At 39.4% G+C, this 15880-nt stretch overlaps 1 protein-coding gene across 2 annotated transcripts; it reads left to right on the top strand.

The window, feature by feature from the left end:
• Positions 1 to 2690: 2690 nt before the first annotated feature.
• LOC131429867 (transmembrane protease serine 9-like) lies at positions 2691 to 15357 on the top strand. 2 transcript variants are annotated; one of them, XR_009229464.1, is made up of 14 exons: positions 2691 to 3011; positions 3136 to 3177; positions 3241 to 3442; positions 3506 to 3670; positions 3781 to 3866; positions 3925 to 4325; positions 4382 to 4474; positions 4750 to 4850; positions 12560 to 12685; positions 12850 to 13737; positions 14243 to 14404; positions 14642 to 15053; positions 15114 to 15235; positions 15295 to 15357. XR_009229464.1 is itself a non-coding variant. In XM_058594296.1 (13 exons), exons 1-12 carry the CDS (start codon positions 2882 to 2884, stop codon positions 15027 to 15029), a joined length of 2784 nt encoding a protein of 927 aa, XP_058450279.1. In that variant the 5' UTR covers positions 2691 to 2881; the 3' UTR covers positions 15030 to 15053; positions 15114 to 15293. The 2 variants fall into 2 exon arrangements, 1 of the variants encoding a protein (XP_058450279.1); XM_058594296.1 differs by lacking the exon at positions 15295 to 15357 and having other exon boundaries at positions 15114 to 15293.
• The last annotated feature ends 523 nt before the right edge of the window (positions 15358 to 15880 follow it).

Raw genomic sequence — 15880 nt, forward strand, 5'->3', positions numbered from 1 at the left:
CATCAAAACGAGATCACTGCCGGAGAATCTTTTCATGATCAGTGAATTTTTAATCACATTGATCAATATCGGCACTGATCTTCCGTCACACAATGGGTAGTGATTTCTAGCTAAAATGATTCTTGATTTATGTAAGTTCAATCATTGGATGATTCGATAAGCTTTGATGTTGGTGGAGGAAAATCACATATGATCAAGATAAGATATGACATGATCTACGTCTGCAATCGTTGATCTCCCGCCCTTTTTCAAATGGAGTACAATTGAATAAACTGCATCAGAATCAGATAAGAGAAATTCTTATGATATACTATTTTCAATGCTAGAAAATCACATTACTGAAAAAATTGTCAGTGCATAACTTAAGTTAAACCGTATGAAGGCATCTTTTTCTTTTTTACTCATATTAGGCAAAATTTATTAATTTCGCTAATTTACTCGCTCCTCCGTGCACTTATGCTGATCACAACAGAAAAGGTTTCCTGTCCTGCATCATTCATTACCGAATTTACAAGAAGAAGCTTTTACATCATCAAATACATATTTCCCTATAGAATGTAAACGTTTATAGTGGAGATTTTTTCAGGGGGGGGGGGGGGGGGGGGGGGGTGGCAAAGCAGTAATATAATTAGGTATTTCAAAAATGCGCTCATTGAAAATATTGGACGTCACATTCCAAAAACCTCCCCCCCTTCCCCCTGTCACAAAAGGCCCCTAAAAACAAGCGAGTAACTTCAGAAATCCGTATAAGAAAATCACGCAGCTTCAGAAATCCACCCAAAGAAAACGTGTAACTTCAGAAATCTGTGTAACTTCAGCGATCCGCTTAAAACAACCAGTTAACTTCGTAAATCCACTTAAAACCGTGTAACTTAGGAAGTCCGCATAAAAAACATTACGTAACTTCGGAAATTCCAGTGAAAACCGTGTTGCTTCAGGAATCCACTTAGCTTCAGAATTCCCCGTAAGAAAACTGTGTAGCTTCGGAAATTCGCGTAAAAACAGTCGTGTAACTTCGGAAATCCACGTAGAAATAATCCTCGATGCTTCAAAAATCCACGTAAGAAAACCACATAACCTCAGAAATTCACATAAGAAAACCGCGTAAGATCGGAAATCGACAAAAGAAAAACGAGTAAAAAAAACACGTAGAAAACCCGCGTAACTTCGGAGAAATGCCTAATTTCGGAAATCGGCTTAACTACTTTGGAAAATCGCGTTGAACCTAAACTAACACGTAGTTTCGAAAATCCTCGTAAAACACTGTGTAATGAAAATCTGCGTTACACTGTTCATCTTCGGAAATCCGCATAAAAAAAATCGCGTAGCTTCGAATATCCGCGTAAGAAAATCGCATAACTTTAAAAATATATGAAAAAAAACCCATAACTTCACATAAAAAAAATTACAGAGTGGTATACGAAACACGACCGATAATGACATTGAAAAGGAAATTTTGAAATTCTCTTATCAACAGTTTGAATTTGAAAAATAGGTACATAATTGTGAAACACTTACGTTACTACTGTATCATCGTCAATCGTGTTCAAGAAGTATATATTCCGTTCGTAGAGATTTCTGTTCACGACCAGCACAATCGCACTCTTTAAGGGTCGTGCTGAACCTAAACTACCTCGTAGCTTCGGAAATTCGCGTAATTTCGGAAATTTGCTTAAAAACACTGTGTAGCAAAAATCTGCGTTACACTGTGTAACTCGGAAATCCGCATTAAAAACCTCGTAGGTTCGGATATCCGCGTAAAATAACCGCATAACTTCAGAAATACACGACCCTTCGGGAATCCACGTAACTTCGGGAATCCGTGTAAGAAAACGTAGGAAATTGACGAAGGAAAATCTTTTAAATCGAAGAAGCAGAAAACTTCAAAGCTCCTCTAAATTGGACTCAAAACAGTTTTGATTTGTAGGTTATGTTAGTTGATGGTTAAATGAAATGAATTTCACTATACCGGTTTTCGAAGTGCCCTGTTTACGGTTTTCGAAGTGCTGAAAATAGTGGTTGAAACCACTAAAATGGAGCTCACTTCATTCTCTCATATATGATAGAATCTATTTTGTCTGAATTAAATTCAAATAAAAAGTTCTAATGGACGTACGCAAAAGAAATCCTATGCCTAGGATTTTTTTTGAATTTTTATTTTAACTAATTACGCTGTAATATTTATGAAATAACGAATAATAGAAGGCACCATTACCCCACTAGGTGGATTAAAACAGGATTTTTTCACTCGGTGGGCCCTCAAATACCGTGGGTCCGGGGACACGTGCCCCTGAGTTTTCCTTCTCGTAATAACGTAACACTGTCTTGGGATACCAACAAATCAGTTCCAGAACACTGGTTATATTCAGTCTTTTCCAGATGAAGGAAACAATTGGTATGACCAGATGACACCACTACTGGAAAATGATTGTCGTCGGATTGAAAGTGCTGCACTACATCGGATTTGGTCGTCACACGACAAGTGCACCGTCTACAAAATGTCAAACCGTTGCTCTCACTTCGAACCACTGCATTGCACTGAAACGATACCGTCAAGTAACACAAAAGTCTCACTCGCAACAACACCGGCATCGATCGTGCGCCAAAGTGAAAGTGATTCGTTCGTTCAGACGATCGTAGCTTTTCGGACAGTCTTGCGTCAACCGTAGACACCCACCCAGTCATACCCGATACCGATACCGGTCCGGTGCATAGTTTCGCTTTACATAACACGTGGTCGACGGTCGACGCTACACCAAAACCGTCGCGCCAAAAGCATATACACGCATGCATACAACCAAAACGAGCAAATCGGGCTCGTCGTTTGCTGCTTGCTTATGCGGAGACTTCAACACGCCCCAACATCAGTTCGGCTCGCGCAATGAACGGAATCGGTTTACGAATACGGGGACCGGTCGGGGAACGACGACGACATTTTCCGTGTACACTTTTGGTGTTCTTGATACTTCTAACAGCTGATTGCCTGTTGGCGTCGATCAAATCGTTCGAAGGTTAGTGAAATTGTGTCCAGCGCTTTACACGAGGCGAAGGGAACAAATTGAGTTATGGTGACATTTTTTGCACGTCACGTCAAGGTTGCACAGTTGTCATCGATCGTTTCATTTCTGGTTTCAGAGCTAAGTGTACACACACTTACTGATTCAGGATCCCTCGACGGTAAGTAAACACGGTACTAAAAGTGAAGGTGCCCTCCTATTAGTATGCAATTTATGATTTTAGATTGCTCTCTGAGACTTCAAAAACTCTTCGATCGGGAAGTTTCCACATCGGTGGCAACATTTTCGACCAACTCCAAGGAATTTGCTCATCTGGTTGCGATCGGTTGGAAGCAGACAACCGGTGAAGTGGAGTGGCGTTGTTCCGGAACATTGATCGCAGAGGATTTCGTACTAACGGCAGCCCATTGTACTCAGGATGATGGGTAATAACTCACAGTGATTCACAAGTATTCTGGAGTAACTTCCAACTGTTCACTATTCGGCAGCAATGAACCAACGTCGATTCGTGCCGGTGACCTAGATTTATACAGCTCGAAAGATGATCACTTTGCGCAACAGCTTGATATCACGGAAATCATCCGTCATCCCGAGTTCAATTTCAGCAGCGCGTATCACGACGTCGCACTGATCAAACTTGCAAAACCAGTGACGTAGGTTGTCTGTGATTACCGAATCTCGGAGCAGGGCTGTCGCTGTTGTCTCTGTTTTCTTTCGATTCGTTCTCTTCTCAATTCTCTGTTTATGTTTTGGTTTCTTTTAGCGTCACCGATTTTGTCGTACCGGCTTGTTTGTACACGAACGAGTCTCTCTCATTCCACAGACTCTATGCAACCGGTTGGGATTTTTGTAAGTATCAATTACTACACTACGCCTAATGTCATAGTAAATCAATGATTTTGAACAGACGCCGACGTTTCGCCACCAATTTACAGCACTCCACTGAAGCTTATTGATCAAGACCGCTGCAAATTTTTGTACCGCGATTTCAAAGATGCTTTCCGGAGAGGAATCAATCGAATGTTGATGTGTGCTGGAGATGAAACATTAACCAACTGTCCCGGAGACACAGGAGGGTCACTGCAAGTGAGGCTACTGTCTAGCTCAAAGTATACCCCATTTTTAGTCGGTGTTTCAGCGTTGGGCATCCCCTGCGGTCAAACTACACCGGGGGTGTTCGCAAAAATCTCCCACTACATTGGCTGGATTGAAGATATCACCAAGTTGAACTTTGCTCCGCAAGAATGTGTCACACGACACATTTCCCAGCGAGAGTCTGATGAGGCTCTCGTTGCATCCGAGTTAAAGGTAAAACCGTGGAAAGCTCGTTTAAAAATTTAAACTTACTCTTTTCGTTCTTCCAGACTGATACCAGCCAGCCTTATCTGACCGGTAAAAAAACATCGACCACAGCCGATCCCACCAGGGCACAGCTGCAGGTTTTTAAAGAGTTCAAGGTACGTACGCCGCCACGTCACAATTTGCCATTAACTCGTTCGTACAGCTCACCTGCGGCGTATTTCCTGCTACTGAAGCTGCTGTTGATGGCATATATGCTTATCCTCACGATTACGATTAAGCTGTCTGTTCACCGGAATGGATAAAAAAAAACTCACTTCTGTCATTTTTATTTTTCCTTCTCGTACACTTGTTACACTTCCTGCCGTTCATGGGGTCTGTGTGTATGTGTGTCGGTGTGTCCATGTCGGTCTACGTGCGGAAAACCGTGCAGTGTGCCGTCGGAAAAGATGGCGAGAACGTTGATTGGATCTGCGGCTGTACGTTAGTGGCTCAGGATTTCGCACTGACATCAGCCCGATGCCTTAAAAATGTGTAAGTACCAGTTACGTGTCAGTGAAAAAGGTGACATTGATGGGTATTTCATTTCCCCCTTTTTTATATTAACGGATTTTGGAAACATGGTGATTGAAGGAAGTTTTTTTTCTACAAAAAAATATAACACTGTGACTAGTTCAATTCACACATGATTTGAATGAGTAGGGAGCTTGTAAGATATGTTGATGTATTCTTTTTGCCTTTCTCTATTGAGAAGTATTAGAATCGCTGGAAAAACCGGTTTTCGAACGGAGCCTCGGAGACCCATAGTGTTATATACCATTCGATTCAGTTCGACGAGATCGGAAAATGTCTGTGTGTGTGTATGTGTGTGCACTTTTTTACCGATATTTTTACCGCTCAATTTTCTCAGAGATGGCTGAACCGATTTAAAAAAATTTAGGCTCGTTTGAAAGCTACTGTCGGGCCATTGATCAAGTTCGAAGATCAAATGGCTGTGACTTTTGGTTCCGGAGATATGATGGTATAAATGAAGTAACCGACAAAACGTGTTGTTTTTTACCGCGCAAGTTTCTCGGAGATGGCTGAACCAATTTTAACAAATCTAGGCCCGTTCCATTTTCCGATATATAAATTTGGATTCAATACCGTGAAGTCAAATTATAAAACGACTAAGAAAGTGATTAACGTTTTTTTATGATTCGTTGTTTTCCTAAAATTCCAGAAATGTGAATTGTATCTTCTTTTTTTTCATAAATACGTTTATTTCATAGGCAATATACATAAGTTTTTCTTCGCCGTGGCATCCACAACACATAGTAGTTTAAACCTAATACATTTCGAATATCATATTAGTATGTTGGTACTCATTAGTTAATCTAAACACAGTTTTTATCAAGCGAGTTGCTATTTTAAATTACATTAAATAAAATACATTTATTTTGTACATGATCTTATAACTATTTCAGGTTTGTTTGTATCAGTTCATCACTTATATTCAATATGCTATAGTTGGCTATTGGTTGAACTCATGGAAGAGAAAACAGTCTAACATACAATAAAATTTAAATTGGAACTCCAATGGATTTAATGAAATGATAAAGAAGTTCCATGTATGGAAGGTCACGACAAGCAAGAATGTCGCGAACTGGGACATTGGATAGTCTACCTTGGGTACGCAAGGAATTTATTAGTTGAGATCTGACATCACGAAACTCCACGCATGTCCAAACAACATGGTCAATATCGCGGTAACCTTCGCCGCAAGCACAATGATTAGTCTCGGAATGTCCAATTCGAAGGAGATGTGCATCTAACGTGTAGTGATTGGACATGAGTCTGGACATCACACGAATGAAATCACTACTCACATCCAGTCCCCTGAACCATGCCTTTGTCGATATTATAGGAATAATTGAGTGCATCCATTGTATCTTCTTGATAGATATAATTATTGCTTTCACAATGCACTGAGACAACAGGATCAGCACACCTCAGCTGCCACTTCAAATTAAGACCGTTAACTCAAACACCAAAACTGTTCGGCTCTCTACTTTTTGGAACGATTCCATTCGAATTAGAAGGATGTTTCCTGTTTTTTTCGGCTTAAATTTTTCATAAGAATTTCCCGTGCTATACCTCTGAAGGATTTTTTTGACGGGATTTGGTGTAAATTTTTCTCGAAACTACCTCCAAATTTCGTCAATTGCTTCAAATAGCAAGTTCGGTTATTTATTCGAGTCCAAACGTCTTCAATTGGCCCAAACACGATTCGAATTATATCAACCCAGAGTATTCCGAAATTTCAAATTATTTACTTTTGAGTAACTATGGACAGTTTCGTCCAATGTACTCGAACCATCCCGTTCGCCTTCTGTTTTTAAATTACATCGATTGAACCGAGATTTGGGAACTCATCGACATGTTTTACCTATTCGAATGATTCACTCATAAACCGTCAAACTGATTTTGGTTGTATTTTGCTTGAATCATTTAGGGCTTTTAAGAACAGGAAAAAACTGCTTTAAAGTGTGAAGTGTACGTGTGTACCTGATTTAGAGAGAAATGTTGAGATCGAATCAAAAACAATTGTCAGAATATTCATTTTTACAGAACACTCTACCATTCTACTTCACTAATCTCGAGCAATCATGAGGGTCGTTCGATTATTCTAATTTAAGAGTATTCGAAATAATTTCCATCCAATGATAATTTTTGAGCTGTGAAAAATTCACAGGGACAGCAACAGGTACAGAAATAAAAGAAACAAGTCCAGAAGCTAAGTTCAGGAAAAATAAAGAAGGTACAGGAACAAGTGCAGAACGTACAAAACCAAGTACAGAAATAAGAGAAACAAGTACAAGAAGTACTGGCGCAATTGAGTGCAGAAAAAGGTACAGAATGTGCAGATGGTACAGATATAAGTACAGAAGTTACAGGACCAAATACAGAAAATACTGGAGCAGGTACAGTAAGTATACAGGAACAAATTTTGAAACAAGCACAGAAAGTACAGGAAAAAACACACAAATTGCAGGAACCAGTACACAAAGTACAAAATAAAGTGCAGACAATAGAGGAACAAGTACGGAAAAAAGTTCAAAGTTCAAAAGTTAATCGCAAATGTTGTTGAGACAATAATTTTGAATGGCAAATTATAAGAAGAAAAAGTTTTTATTTCAAGCATTCCAATGATGCCCACTGCTATGCCATTTCAATTTGAACATCATTTTCTCATCCGTTTAACTCTATTACCGTCAATAATCGTTATGAGCCTGTAGCGTGAATTTAGAGTTCTTTTTTTCGGATGGTAAATTGTACGCTGCCTGTTTGCGTTTCGGCAAACCATCGGTTTTATATATTTTGTCCTGTTGTTCGCGATACAAAAAAGGTTGGGGCCACTATCATAGATCATTATAATGATATTTTTCTTCAATAATCATTAAAATTGATAGGTAGTTTTGATTTGCTACATCTAATCTAATATTATTGCGCTACAAAGTGTGCAGGGGTCCGTTGGTATCATTATAGATTCCTTTTCATGCGATAGTTCATACTGCGAATCGAACGAGAGGATGACATCATTTCGGTAGGCTATGATTGGCTCGTGAAAACATAGATCAATTCAAACCGATTTTTCAATGGTATGCTATTAAAATACTTAAACGACGTTACCTCATAAGTTTAAGTTAAATGTTTTCGAATCGATTGGTAGTTAAATTATATAAGTCCATCAACGGGTACGGGTAAATTTTTTTATTTTTTATCGGGTACGGGTAATTTTTTTTTATTATTGATCGGGTACGGGTCGGGTACGGGTAATTTTTTTAATTTTTTATCGGGTACGGGTAAATTTTTTTGCTGATCACTCGGGTTCGGGTATAAGAGTTTCTATACCCGACCATCTCTAATGTGTATGTAACGTTTTTTCTTGCACTAACTTTTCTCGGAGATGGTTGAGCCGATTTTCACAAACTTAGATTCAAATGTAAGGTCTCGTGATCCCATATAAAATTCCTGAATATTATTTGGATCTGACTTCCGGTTCCGGAGTTATGGGGTAAAATGTGCAAAAAAATGAAAATATATGTTCTAATTTTTCTCATAGAAGGCGATTTTCACAAACTTAGGTTTCAAATGAAAAATCCTGTAGTTCCATATGCAATTCCTGAATTTCATCCGGATCCGGATATATAGGGTAAAGTGTGTTAAAAATTTTATACCATCACTTTAAAGGGCGAAAAACCGTAAAAAGTTTTCTAAATCGACCTCAAATCTTCTGCAATTAATAGTTTTTATCAGTGGGCGATCAACCGATTTCGGATATTCTTTTAAAAATCGAAGAAAATTATTTTGAAGAATACCACAATATTATATATGATAGTATGATTGATATGAGAAAGGCATCATTACACCACTATGTGGATTAAAACTGGTTTTTATATTTATAAAAACCTGTTTTAATCCACCTAGTGGTGTAATGATACCTTTCTCATATCAATCATACTATCATATATAATACTGTGGTATTACTCAAAATAATTTTCTTCGATTCTAACAAGAATAACAGAAATCGGTTTGTTTGACCGTCTACTAATAAAAACTATCAATTAGAAAAGATTTGAGGTCGATTTAGAATTTTTTTTAAAGTTTTTCCCCATTTTAAGTGATGGTATATAAATTTTAACACACTTTATCCTATATTTTCGGATCCGGAAGTCGGATCCGCATGAAATTCAGGAATTACGCATGGGACCACAGGACCTTTCATTTGAACCTAAGTTGGTGAAAATCGGTCTCGCCATCTATGAGAAAAGTTAGAACATATATTTTCTTTTTTTTGCACATTTTACCCCATAACTCCCGAACCGGAAATCGGATCCAAATAATATTCAGGAATTTTTCATGGGACCTCCAGACCTTTCATTTGAATCTAAGTTTGTGAAAATCGTTTTAGCCATCTCCGAGAAAAGCTAGTGCAAAAAAACGTTACATACACACATACACACACAACCATTTTTCGTACTCGACGAACTGAGTCGAATGGTATATGACACTCGGCCCTCCGAGCCTCGGTTCAAAAGTCGGTTTTTACGGTGATTGCATAACCTTTCTATATGAGAAAGGCAAAAATAGGTATATAACTCGCTCAAACTTGAGAAAATTTTTCCGAAGCCCGAGGGCCGAGTGTCATATACCAATCGATTCAGCTCGACGAACTGAGCAAATCCCCGTGTGTGTATGTGTGTGTTGTCAATACCCTGAATGCTATTGAATGGTTTGTGATAGGATGTTTACTTTATGAAACGAAAGTTTTTTTTTCAAAATTTTCAGTTTTTTGACAACATCTGTCACAATTGACCTTGACAACAGAATATGTTTTTAGACTTAGATTCCACACGGTAATAGCTATTCAACAAGCCAAAGGTTATTAAAATCCATCCCTTTTTAACGATGATATCGATATTTTGTGTAAGCGACTTTTCGCCTTATTTCAGTAGTAGGAGTTTTACGCGTTTGATGATAAAGCGATGTTTCGGAGCAAAGTGATACACGATTTTCATTACTGTTTTATTTCAAAACAATTTCATATTTATATGTATTCATACTGCTTGCAACAATAATTGCTGGAAGAACACAACTTCTTACACCCATATGCTATTCGAAGAAGTTCATCGAGATAAGCAAATTTGTGTGTGAAAAATAATTCCATAAACTTTTCTCGGAGATGGCTCAACTGATTTCTACAAACTTAGCCTCGTGTGAACAGTCCTACGCTTCCGTACAAGGTTTCTGAAATTCATTTGGATCCGACTTCTGGTTCCGGAACTACAGGATGATATATGTAACGAAATTAAAATAATGGCACTCATTTTGCTAGAAGAAAATACCCATAACATCGAGAAACCGGAAGTCGCCATCTTGAATTTAGGAACAACCTCAAACATCGTTTTCCGATATCTATTTAATAATCCCGTTCCGAAAATAGCCATATGATGGGCGGATTCCACGTTCAATACGTTCACTAACGTAAACTTTTTTTACGACCTACCTTTTTTTACGAACCCCCGTTGTGTTTGTCTAGTTTGACCCGGGGAACTCGTCCTGTAGCTCATCATCAAAAGCCTAGGCAGATAAAATGTGCTAAAAAATGGAAAATAACCATTCGATTTTCTCGGAGGCCGCTGAAAAACTTTTCGCATAGTACTGTTCAAATGAAAGATCTTAAGGTCCTAAAGACTATCCCAGAAAGTATGGACGCATTTTGATTTCGCTGTAAATAATTCACAAGTGTTAGATATTCAAATTTTATTCGATATACTGATAATATTAGACTACAACAGCAGAATATTATTCTCAACATTTGCTACTTAGCCATTGTAGACTAGCTGACGCACCTTATTGCGAACGTTCCTCATTAAATTCCGTACAGACTTCTTGACGACAAGTTTTGACACTTTTTTTCCAATCTTTTTCGAACTGTTGAATGGTTTCGGCTGCCGAGACATGTTTCCTAAGATATGCCTTCGTCGTTAATACCCAAAATTCCTCAATTGGTCGAAGTTGTGGGCATTGTGGTGGATTCATGTCTTTTGGGACGAAAGTGACATTTTCGGTAGTATACCATTCTACCGTTGATTTCAAGTAGTGGCAAGAAGCAAGATCTTGCCAGAAGACAACAGGATCCTTGTGGCTTCGAATCATGGGTAGAAGTCGTTTTTGGAAACATTCCTTGATGTATATTTCGCTGTTCATTGAAGCGGTGGTGATGAAGCGTTTCGAAATCTTACCACAGCTACAAATTGCATCCCGAACTGAAACCTCCTTCTTTTGCTCGAATGCCTTCAGTATTCGTTTATCCAACTGAGGGTTAGCAGGACCTTTTTTCGACCCGTTTTCGGTTTATGCTCAAAGGTGTTATCCTCACCGAACTTCCTGATTGCATTTCGCACGGCTTTTTCACTTACTCCTTCCATTTTTGCTATCTTTCTCAGTGACAGTCCGCGTTCTGTGCACCATTTGTTCACAATTTTTCGACGTTGTTCTGCTGAATGTCCACGCATTTCGAAACAAACGAATGAAAACGAATAAACAACTGCACAAGTGGGTAGAAAAGAGTGTAAACAACAGGACGCATCCATAAAAATTTACAGATTCTGAACCATTGCGAAATGGCAGCGGTTTTTGGTTGCGTCCATACTTTCTGGGACAGTCTTTACTATAGAATTTCTTGTAGATCCGGCTTTCGGTTCCGGAATAACGGGGTAGAAAGTGCATTAAAATGAAAGAAAGTGCATTCGATTTTTTGGACACCGCTTAAACCAATTTTTTTTTCGAAATTTATGGTAAAATAGCCTGTTAATAATTTTTTTTCCGGATCCGACATCCATATATATATATATATATATATATATATATATATATATATATATATATATATATATATATATATATATATATATATATATATATATATATATATATATATATATATATATATAATATAAGGTGGGGAATGTTATGGCCTCATAGATTGCTAAGAATTGTTATCCAGATCCGACTATGGGATGAAAGGTATTCAAACATAGAATTTCGGCTCCCTTAAAATCTGCTACCAAAATACAGAATATCTCTACGAAGTGGATTCGTTACAAATTTGAAATTTTCTTTGTAAAAACGAAAAACTTTGTAAATGGTGGTTTGATTGTATACAATAAACAACCATTACCGATTAGAAATGTTTGGATGTATAGGGTCGGTCGGGTGACGGCCAGGATGTAGACCATGTTTGATGTACGTTCTACCATGTCTGACTGCGTGTTTGAGTGTCGAGATGTCAACAAATACTGACTTTAGTTGTTAGCCCCGTTTTAGCGGGAGAATGTATCGAAAGACAAGCTGGAGGAATTCTAAATCGCGAGTTTACTTAGCCAATTCACACAAATAGTTCTTCTATCATTTGAAAATCTCATATCTCATCTGATTAGCATCGACTTTCATTGGAAGATGAACCGATTCGTGTTTCTCGTATGGCCTATGAGGTTTCTTTTTCCCTACACTTGCGTGCGTTCTCCAATAGTCAGCTGAACCTCGATCGCTTCAGTGTATCAAATTTGCAACGGTATACGGCTATCGATATGCTGGCCGCTCGAAACGAGACACCGAAATCCTTTCCCATCCTCGTATAGTCTTAACAAGCACTTACCGATATTTTATCAGCTACTTACTCCCCCATTCAATTGCAGCGAGGTCGACATCGTCAACTACAAAAACGATTGGAAGCGCATAGAAGAGATAATCTTCCACCCCGAGTACGATAAAAAAACGCTCTACAACGACCTGGCGTTGATACGACTGCAAACCGATAACAGGTGATTATCCGACGTGATTTGAAATTTGTCCCATTCTTCTGCCGTATTCTAGTATGCCAGTGTCCTACCGCCCACTGAAAGAAGATGCCAATTGTGTTTTGTTTTTTTTTTTTGTATATATCTTTTTTTTCTTTCTTTCTTTCTTTGCCGGCCATACTCACTAGGAATCGGTACGATTGGAAATCTGTTTCTTGCATCGGTGACATCGAAGATCAAAGGCAGTTTCTTTCGTTTGGAATTGGACCGTACAACTTGAATGACGATGGCTCGATAGATAACAACACCGATGGGACAGAGCGCTACCTGACAGCCACGCTTCAATTGATGGAAAGAGCCAATTGTACCGAACACTACAAGAGTTACGGCATCCTGAAGGACGGTATCAACGAGACGCAATTTTGTACGTGGTCCAGAGATGCTTTGGTTCCGGGGGCGTGCGAACCGTGGAACGGGAATGAGGTATTGAATGAATTAAGGCCCGCCAGTGACACTAACCCGTTCCCGGAGGATCTTATCGGTGTTGGTTCCTATGCACCGGATTGTGGCTTCGGTGGCCGACCGATGATCAGCACAAGAGCAATCGCTTTTCGCGAATGGATGAATTCGGTTATCTACAGAACGATTAACGTCAAGGCCGTCAGGCAGGTGCTGATGGAAAAGGAACTGGCGCTGGACTACATCTGCGAGGCCTCGGACCGGGAAGCGGGAGTGTGTGTACATATTGACCACTGCAGTCATCGTGCGCTAGTGGATGAAATCAAATTTTGTACCAACGAAACGGCACCGATAGTGTGCTGTCCGGTTAATTCGTTCATCGCAACGGCGCATTTGCCACTGCTCACCGAATGCGAAACCAATTACCAGCGCTACCGGAAGAAGTACGTGGATTTTGCCACGCCGGAAGGTCATCGGGTCGAGGACGGGGAACATCCGCACGCGGTGCTGATCGGATGGAAAGTCAACAGCACCGTCACCAATTGGCACTGTATGGGAACGTTAATTAACAAAAACACGGTCCTAACGACTGCCGGATGCACAAATGCGGTCAAAAGGTAAGTACTTTCCATTACGGTTTCGATTTGTTTACCCCAGAGGGGGAAAAAAGACAGCCCCTCCTTCCAGTAGAGTTCGGTAGGGGGTTGGTGGTTTTCTATTTTTTATAGTACATTTCTTCTCTAACCTGTATCTTAACCGAAGCAAAAAATGCATTGAAATTGAAAATAAAATCACTTTAGTTCGTGCGCGGAAATCGATCAGTAATCGTTAAAGCAAATCGGTCAAAGCAAAAAAAAACTGCTGACAATGACGGCACTAAAGCGATGCACTCTTGGATTAGATTTAATACCCGGGCGCACAAACAAGGCTTCCGCACTATTCTGGTATCGTGGTTCAATCGTTTCCCGTTTCGACCGGCGTCCATTGGATAAATAGCTGTTAGTCTCAAATTTGTCACATTGCAACCCACTGAGCGAAGTTAATCGTCGATATGCTCACCCAAATAACCCCCGAACCCATATGAATCGTTTACTGAAGTGTTTTGCACATTTGCTCGAATAGACGCAGCCCGGATGTAATCAGCATTGGCGAGTCTGACGTTGGGAAAATCTTCGATGGCGTTGCCCAAATTATACGTGTGAAAGATACCATCCGTTACCCGAGCTACAACTCCAAAACCCACGAGTACGACATTGCCATTCTGAAGCTGGAATCCGAAGTAACGTGAGTAACAAACAGAATAGGGTAGGGTGGGAAAGAATATGTGAATGTTTTTTTTATTTTGGAAACCTTCTTACCAATCCGGTTTTTCCTGCAACATCCAATAAACGGCCTCCCGTTTTGAATCCTATATTAAAACCTTAATTGCGCTCAGTTTGTGGTAAATAATGCACCTGTTTTACATGAACCCCCTGATCCTACGCTATTGGCGGCGGCGGTGTCGATTGATCGAAAGGACAGTGTCAACGAGAATGCAGTCCCGGCCTGTTTGTGGCGTGATTTAAATCGAACACCTTACTACACACAGGAGGTGCAGTTCAATAAGCAGTTCCTCACCGCACGGGACAAGAACGTGGTGCACAACCGGGACTGCAAACAGTTCACTTCCCACACCGAGCTCAACAATGACCAGATGTGCTGGCAGGAGTTCAAGCTGCGTCCCGACGGAACCGAGGCGGAAAACTGCGGACGCCGGGGCGATCCGTTTATTTCGTTCCAGCGGAGCAACAATATCTATCTGCCCTATCTGGTGGGGTTGTACAGTTTTGGCGATAAGTGCGCTTCCGGTGAACCTGTGCTGGCTACCAGGATCTCATCCTACCTCAACTGGATTAGCCTATACTTCTAGTATAGAAACCGTCGAGCCATCACGGTGGGGACCTTTTTCACACTGACCCCAACCCACAGTGACTATTTCATTTTGTTTCCGCAGCCAAAGCATGTAGGATGAAAACATGCGATAGAATAAAGTGTCTTGGAAAACGATTTGTTGGTGACAACGCACGGACATCCATGAAATGCACAACCAGAAACGAACCAGCGAAATTTTGTAGTGTACGAACAAAACCTGAATATAAACTATACAAAGATAAATTTATTTCATTCTGTTTCAGTACTGAGTACTAAGTTTCAGAAATTCATGGTGTTATCTTCGAAAAAAAAATCCACAGATTTTCAGAAAGACGAGTTATTTTTTTTTTAATATCACTGGCTCTTGAAGTTTCGAGGATCTCTAGAAATCCATAATTTTTAGAATGTAAATAAAAATTGTGCCTAACCTTCAAATTTCTCATTAAAAAATACACACAAAAAAAATTAATTTTACAGGTGACTTAAACCTTCATACGATGTAATTCATAAACACCTAATCTGTTCAATGACGGAAAATTGTATTTGTAACTACTTAATGTTAGATTAATATGTATTTTACCGGTTGCGACTGCTACTTGCATTCTGCTAGAAGGTGCGACTATATGAATTTATTGAATTAATGAATGTACATTTAACACGATGAGTAGATGTGTGCCCCAAGTAGCACGTTAAGTTGCTGTCCTGTATTTTTCAACTGATTGTGCAATTCATCAAATTAGTTTATATTACTATTCTAGTAACTGTTGTGTTATGGAAAAAGCCCAATTTTTCTTTGTTGTGCAACATATTTTTAAGTTCTTCCGTTGTTACGAACATTTATTCACAATT

This window comes from Malaya genurostris, chromosome 2 (assembly GCF_030247185.1).
Source record: "Malaya genurostris strain Urasoe2022 chromosome 2, Malgen_1.1, whole genome shotgun sequence".
Lineage (NCBI taxonomy): Eukaryota > Metazoa > Arthropoda > Insecta > Diptera > Culicidae > Malaya > Malaya genurostris.

Excerpts from the sequence above, each read along its gene's own strand:
- LOC131429867 (XM_058594296.1), top strand. The coding sequence starts at position 2,882 with ATGAACGGAATCGGTTTACGAATACGGGGACCGGTCGGGGAACGACGA. Across the intron at positions 3,443-3,505 it reads CATTGTACTCAGGATGATGG|CAATGAACCAACGTCGATTC; the intron begins GTAATAACTCAC and ends ACTATTCGGCAG. Across the intron at positions 14,405-14,641 it reads AAGCTGGAATCCGAAGTAAC|TGTCAACGAGAATGCAGTCC; the intron begins GTGAGTAACAAA and ends TCGAAAGGACAG.